The sequence below is a fragment of the Phaethon lepturus genome, unplaced genomic scaffold (genome assembly GCF_000687285.1).
Source record: "Phaethon lepturus isolate BGI_N335 unplaced genomic scaffold, ASM68728v1 scaffold52534, whole genome shotgun sequence".
NCBI lineage: Eukaryota > Metazoa > Chordata > Aves > Phaethontiformes > Phaethontidae > Phaethon > Phaethon lepturus.
The window spans coordinates 1-7470 of NW_010536588.1; the positions used below are offsets into that span (position 1 = coordinate 1).

At 41.8% G+C, this 7470-nt stretch overlaps 1 protein-coding gene across 1 annotated transcript in view; it reads left to right on the forward strand.

Moving 5' to 3' along the window:
* Window positions 1-635: 635 nt before the first annotated feature.
* The window catches only part of JAK1 (Janus kinase 1), a gene marked incomplete at both ends in the record, with an annotated part of 11929 nt that continues 5094 nt past the window's right edge, over window positions 636-7470 (forward strand). The window contains 7 exons of the mRNA XM_010286194.1: window positions 636-825; window positions 2804-2910; window positions 4175-4321; window positions 5125-5212; window positions 5938-6065; window positions 6576-6711; window positions 7154-7305. Of these exons, the coding sequence (XP_010284496.1) occupies window positions 636-825; window positions 2804-2910; window positions 4175-4321; window positions 5125-5212; window positions 5938-6065; window positions 6576-6711; window positions 7154-7305 (948 nt within the window). The remainder of the gene's footprint in view (window positions 826-2803; window positions 2911-4174; window positions 4322-5124; window positions 5213-5937; window positions 6066-6575; window positions 6712-7153; window positions 7306-7470) is intronic.

Genomic DNA, 7470 nt, shown 5'->3' on the forward strand with positions numbered 1-7470 from the left:
ACTCTACCCTGGCTGAAACCAGGACAGAAGAGAGAAAGGTGTTGCAAAGCTGCAGTATGGTAGAGGTGAGGAAGCAGGATTAGAGGGTAGAACTGGAAGGGGCACAGGCTTGAGACACGCAGGTATGAAAGTTTAGTCATCTTTCCTCGGTACATTTGAACGAAACTGGAAGGTTTGAACAACAGCCTGAAATCTTGTTTCACTTGTTGAACAATCTGTGTTGTGAAAGGAGGTTTTGCTATTTTTAAGTTGAGATTTTGAAACGATGGTCCAGATTCTGCAATTCTTGACCAAGCAAAGAGAAAATTCTTTCAGGAGAGTCAGGGCTTCTGCGTACTCTCAGGCTCTGCAAAACACAGAAGCCGCAATTGGACTTGTTAGATGATTGCATCTTTATGTTGCTCTTTTTCCACTCTGCTATTATGAGCCTTTCTGTGACGGAAGGTTTTAAGAATTTTAGGGCCTTTTTCTACTTCATTAGAGTTTGATTAGAGGACCCTGGCTTAGGAGCAAGTGATTAACTGGTCCTACATGTGCTTTCAAAGGCTTTTGGGGAGCTTTTATGGCTTTAAAACATCCTTTCACTTTAATGATTATATTTTCCTTTCTTTTTTTTCCCTTTCCCCCCCTAATAGCAGATGATAAATAATTCAATCCAGTACAAGAACTTCCAGATTGAGGTGAAGAAAGGCGGGTACTTCCTACATGGTTCGAACAAGTCTTCCTCATCCTTAAAAGAACTGATGGATCACCTGAAAGGACAAATACTTCGGACAGACAACATAAGCTTTACACTGAAGAGGTGTTGCCAGCCAAAACCAAGAGGTAGTCTATCCTTTAAGAGAGGCAACAAACTTTGCTGTTGAAAGGAAACAAACTCCAGAAATAAGAGGCATTCTTGGTGTCTTTGGTTTGTTCTGTATTCTTGTGTGAAGAAGCTCTTTTGTCACTTAAAAAGTTATATATGAAGTTTCTTCCGTCTCTGTGGAGGAAGAGTCTTGCGAAAAAGCAAAAGCAAGCACTGTGAACAAGGTTTTAGGGCTTTCCTTTCAATGTTACAAGCTCAGCACAGGATGCTCAGGGGCTGGTGCGTCTCATGAGCCTTGTTTGTGTGAACTTTTCAAATGACCGTGAGAAAAGTTCTGGTTTCCCTTTTCGCACCTAAACAACTGGCCCTGCAGTATCGACAAGCAGAGGTGGAACTCTAGATTTGTTTAAAAAGAAAATGTCACAGCTGACTCAGAGTCATGGGCTGCAATGCTGTGGCAAAGAGGGGACCATATAAGGTTCTTCCTTTGCTCTACCGAGTCACGTATGCCAGGCAGTGACATCACGCATCACGTTTTGCTCCTCTAGCAAAGGAGGGTTGCAACCTGAAGTTGTTGTGTGGCCTCCTCTGGTCTGAAGCTTGTTTGCTCTCATTATGAGCTGTTGTTTACTCTATTACTAGGAAGGCTTGGTCCACAACTGTTCGCAACCAGAACAGCCTTGCAGTCAGTAAATCCATCTGTGAGGTCAGATTTTAGAGGGCTGGGACAATCGTGCATTTGTTAAACTGTTAATGCCAACGCTTACTAAAATTGTTTGCTATAAACTACAAGTGTCTCGCAGCTGAATTTCGTATGAAAGAGGAAACACAGTGGCATGATTGTGCTGATCAGATAATGGTTTCCTGTTAGAGTAAGGGGAATAACTGAGCTACATTAATTACCTGCTTGTTCTGATGGTTTTAGAGGAGAGTACTCTGTAGATAGACACTGAGCTTATCAGTGCTTTTGAAGAACATTGGTAATTGTCTGGAGCATGGAGAGATTAAACATTTTGACAGCTGTATTTGGAATTAAGTAAAGCAGGTCAAGGAGTGGACTGCCTGCTTCAGCTTTTCATTGGCATGAGTTACAGTGGGATCCAGTGCATCATCTGTGCTGTTCCCTGTTCTGTCTCTTCCCTGGGTGTTTTTTTGCTTCTTTTTTTTTTTCCCTTTTTTTTTTTTCTCTTTGAATCTGTCTAATTGATTGGTTATTCACAAAGAAGTTTAGGGGATGCAGAAATAAAGCAGTTTTCCCAGTGTATAGTTCTTTACTGATCATTTTCAGAGTGCTAGATCATGGTTTAGCCCCAACGCACATGTTCTGCTCTCAGTAATGGGAAGGCCAGATGTCCACAGACCTCCAAAACCATCGTATCGTAATAAAGCCTGCTGTCAAACACAGGCAGACAGAATTCATGTGCAAGACTTTCGGCTCTAACCATGCCTCTCCCTGACCAGAAGCAGGGTGGAGGAAGCATGGGGATTTTGAGTCTTCCTTCTGTTCACTTCCTATTCCCCAATTTAATTCCACTGCTCTGGAAACGGAATGTTAGTGTTTCCCAGAAAGCAAGACATTTTCAAGGAGGTAAAGAGAGGAAATGAGACTCCAGCCACCCTTTGCCCATCTGCACACTGGTAAGAGTGTTTAAAACCTGTGTGTTTTTTTATTTAATGTACATCAGAGGTATTTCCACTTTCAGTCCCAGGTATTTGTGCAGTAAACACTATCCTATCAGCCCCTTCAATATTAGCTATAAGCTATAAATATAAATACATATAAATACATATAAAATATGTAGCTCTGCTTCAGTGAATTCTCTGTTGAATGACAGAAGTTACTTGAGCAGAATTTAAGTCAAAGTTTCTTCTTTTCTCCCTCCCCCTCATTCATCTGGGGATTTATCTTGCAGTGATCATATACGATAATGTTACTGAGAAAGGTGAATGCAGTTATCTTTGAAAAGTCTTAAAGATTCTCTCCCTGACTTCCAGAAATCTCCAACTTGCTTGTTGCAACCAAGAAGGCGCAGGAATGGCAACCTGTTTATCACCTAGGGCAGCTGAGTTTCCATCGAATCCTCAAGGAAGAAATCATGCAGGTAGGTAGCTGCTGAACTGTGTTTCTCTCTTATAATCAAAGTAGTGTGACAACCCACTGTACCCAGTTAAGGAATGTAAAATCATCCCATTCCGGCTGGTTCTTCCACTTCCATTTTCCTCAGCAAAACTTAATTTGAATCCTTATTTGTATTAAAGTCTCTTATTGCAGCATCTAAATGTTTATAGGTCCTTGTGTGGAAAAAGAAGAGAAGCTTGGAAGTAATGCCTTTCACTAGGAATAAAACTGATATTTGAGCAATTTTCTAGTGTCTGTGGAAAGACGTACTTCTAAGGTCATTCTAAAAAAAAAAAAAAAATCAGGAAAGTCTTAAGAGCTGCTTTTCCTAGCTGGTTTGTTGCTAAATGTGGCTATATCTTTTAAAGCCTGGCATACCAGAGGAACGGACAACTTGAGGTTTAAGATAATATCCTACGATAAAAAAAAGGGTGAAATACTCAAAAGCTCTGAAGAGTCTTAGCATTCAAAATTTTGTGTTGCGAACTGATTTAGCACCTATGTTCCCAAATTTTCTGACAGTTGTTTGCGGTTACTGATGCAGGAGACCTGAATAAACTTCAAAAACCATACAGTGGCTTGAATGCCCAAAGCACATTTAGTGTTTCTAGAAGACTTGAGCTCTTAAATCATGCAGTTAGCTTCTTCAGTTAAATAAAAAGTGTGGTTTTTTTTTTTTTAGGTTGCAGCACTGAACGGGGAGAACAGATATAGATTACGTTAATTGTTTTTTAATTGGTATATTTACAGTCAGTGTGCAGACTTCCTGCAAGAATATCCCAAGGCGGAATCCTCTGTTATTTAGGAGGAAATTGCTTTCCCAAACAAAGCGTTCCATTGAAATATTACTTCCTCTAACTTTTGGAAACACATTAAAGATTGCCTCAACGGCAGCTTATTGTAAATAAGAGGCCAGTTATTATTTATTCATGTGGTGTTTAGTCTAATAATGTTAAATCACACTGAACCTGTTTGATGTTAATGGAGATGTAATAGCCCTTTAATATCAAATGAGTTTACGGTGGTGAGTGTGCTCAGAAAGAGATTATTAAAGCAAAGAATAACACATTGTCATTGGTTTCTTGCCGTAATAATTTTAAGTCTGTATGTAGCTAGATCAGGTGAAGGGCTAAGTCCCCTCTCTACCTGGAGAGGCAGAATAGAGTGCAGATTCGAGTATTTGTGTAAGTCTACACTTGTTTGCTTTATGTCCTGGTTTAAAAAATATATGGTGTGTTATGTCTCAGGGCGAACATCTTGGAAGAGGGACGAGAACACAGATTTACTCAGGGATTCTCAACTACAAAGATGATGAGAACGAAGGATATCAGAATGAAAAAGAGATTAAAGTCCTTCTCAAAGTCTTGGACCCCAGCCACAGAGACATTTCTTTGGCAAGTTTCTTTTCTTTTTGTCTGGTGTAGTACAAACACTGGGTCTCACAACACTGGACATAGTTAACTATGAAAAACCTTTAAAAAAGGGGTTGTGTATATAGCAGGGTAATGGGAAAATGCTGAAGGTGTATGTCACCATTGTAGGCAGTCAAATCCATCATTGATCAGGACTTTTGAGGTACTCTGTAAGCTGATCTCATTAGGCAGGCAGCAGCACTGGGTCTGGCTGGAGCACGCCAGTGCTCCCCGCCAGCCTGCACGTGTGCAGACCATAAGCGCAAGGAAAATGGACTCAGACCTTGCTGTGGTATGAAATGCAGGGTTGTACCCATGCCCAACACCTTGCAGCTGTCTCAGTTGAGAGCCATAGAGTTTGGTGAGGGTACTGCTGCCGACCAGAAATTGCCTCCACCTTGTGCTTTGGGCTGTGTCACTAGTTGTCATCGACAGGGCCACAGGCAAGTTGCTTGATCTGCATCTTGCTTAATCACTTAGTAAGAGAGGCTCATGCATAACACAGGGGATGCTAAGACGCAGCGTATGCATGTGTGCAAGGGTGCAAGGAAGAGCATTGGTTGCTTCCATGACCTGGTGGACAACACATCTCTGACAGCACTCCGCTGCCTCATTACTACAGTGGGATGGCACATCCCTACCATTGCTAACCCTTTACATTACGGGAAAACACAGCAATCTTTTGCAAATGTTTTTGTTACTTGATGCTCTGTATTTGTTAAATGCTTGGGAGACTGCCACAATGACCAGCAGTTTAGTGGCTTACCTCTTTCACTTTCTCACAGGCGTTCTTTGAAACAGCAAGCATGATGAGGCAGGTGTCCCACAAGCACATTGTCCTCCTCCATGGAGTCTGCGTCCGTGATGTTGAAAGTGAGTTCAGTGAACACAGAATCACAGAAGGGTTTGGGTTGGAAGGGATGTCTAAAGGCCATCTAGTCCAGCCCCCTGCAGTGAGCAGGGACATCTTCAACTAGAGCAGGTTGCTCAGAGCCCCGTCCAGCCTGACCTGGGATGTTTCCAGGACAGGGCATCTACCACCTCTCTGGGCAACCTGTTTCAAGGTTCCAACATCTGTCTAGGCAGCACACTTAAGTAACAGGCTTGGTAGGGACAGGGCAGCCATTCAGTTCAGTGGTAGCATGGGGAAAGATGGGCTTAGCAGCTGCTGCCTTTTGATTTTTCCAGTGCAGACAGAGGTGGAATTGGAACAGCAATGCAGCTGCAGAGTCCTTTCTACTAACGAGTTTCCTCTTCCAATGCTGTCTTTGAATAAGTGCTTAACAGGTTGATTCCTTGAGGTCAGAATGCCAGAGTGATAGTGGTGGTGTCAATACAAACCAGCCTTCGGGCAGAAGTTATTTTCCTGGGAAGGCTGTGGTCTTTGAAATGCTTTGTTCCAGCTTTACTGTACATTTACTACATAAAGCCACACTCTTCTTAATTTGGGCTCTGAGCACTGAAATAGACTTTGAGGAAGGTGAAATAAAGACATAATATAACCATCTTGCCTGGAGTGGGGAAGATGGTAACAGGCCTATTAGATTACTCCAGACACCGGTCATTGCAATACTGACTTTATGCACCTGACTTTGTAGATATCATGGTCGAAGAGTTTGTTGAATTTGGGCCTCTGGATCTGTTTATGCATCGGAAAAGTGAAGTTCTGACAACTCCTTGGAAATTCAAAGTTGCCAAGCAACTTGCAAGTGCACTAAGCTACTTGGTAAGAAGGCATCTTGACCAAAGCGTTGCCTATAGCTGCTGCAACCTAATGCTACAGAGGTTTCATGTGCATTAGTAACTAATGAATTTCCTTTCTCAGGTGGGACCGTACAATGTAAGGGGTATTCTTTTTGTATTCATTATGTTGCTTTAAATAAGAAGAAAGACTCTCAGAGGAGGTGATGAGCTCCTTTTTTATCAGCAGGCCAAACAGGCTGCGTGCTTGCATTTGCCACCAGTTTTCTGTATGTGCCTGCAATTAAGCCCTTTGTAAAAAAGGAATACAATGTTGGTCTTTTTTCCAAAATGCATCAGCTGTACAAATACAATGCTTAAGTGTGAACAGTCTGTTTCCCTATGCCACGTTTCCCTGTTTTTCTCTAGGATAATTTCTTCCAAGCTGTATTTTTGGAGTATTTTACAGTGATCCCCTATGCCATAGGTATGTTAGAGCACTTGCAGAGCATTGCTAGCTTAGTGCACTCACTATTCTTTTCCTCCCTTCCTGTAGGAGGATAAAGATTTGGTACATGGAAATGTGTGTACTAAGAACATTCTACTGGCACGAGAGGGAATTGACACTGAATATGGCCCTTTCATAAAGCTGAGCGACCCAGGAATACCAATAACTGTGCTGTCCAGGCAAGGTATGGCACAGGAATCAGGTTTCTTTCTTCAGTGTGGTGGGGAAGGGAGAAATATCATTTATACCAGCTAGAACTGGCTCTAGAATTAATCAGCTTCCATGACTCTGAAAACTACATGGAAGTAAAGGAGTGTTGCTGATGGTGGGTGCTTGTTGTATTAATTTCTCTTAAAAAGTCGTGTTAAGTCTAGGGAGATAGAATCAATCTCAGTTTCTGGATGGCTCAAGGCACGAGCTTGTAAAAGCCACAGAAACATCATCCTGCGAACAGGGATTTGAGAATTGAGATTTCCCTGAAACTGGACAAATACTGCAGCCGTAGCTTATCTTAGTTAAGCAGCTGTTAGATAAGAATAATTAAGCTAGAAGGCTGATTTTTTTTTTTTTTTTTAAATCCCTTTGATACTAACTCCAAAATGCTTGGATTCTGTGTTTTATCTAAGAATGTGTTGAGCGAATCCCCTGGATTGCACCTGAGTGTGTTGAAGACTCCAAAAATTTAAGCATTGCAGCAGATAAGTGGAGTTTTGGTACAACACTGTGGGAAATCTGCTATAATGGAGAAATACCACTGAAAGACAAGACGTTAGCAGAGGTAAAACTATGTTACAAAAACTTGACCTTGACATCTCAAATACCTCCTCTTCTGGCATTTTGGTTTCCATGCCCAGCTTGAATTTCTTTCAATTTACATGAAAACCAGCTCAGCTGGACTTGATAAGGGGCTGATCCATCCAAATTGCCACAGGTTGCAGCAGGA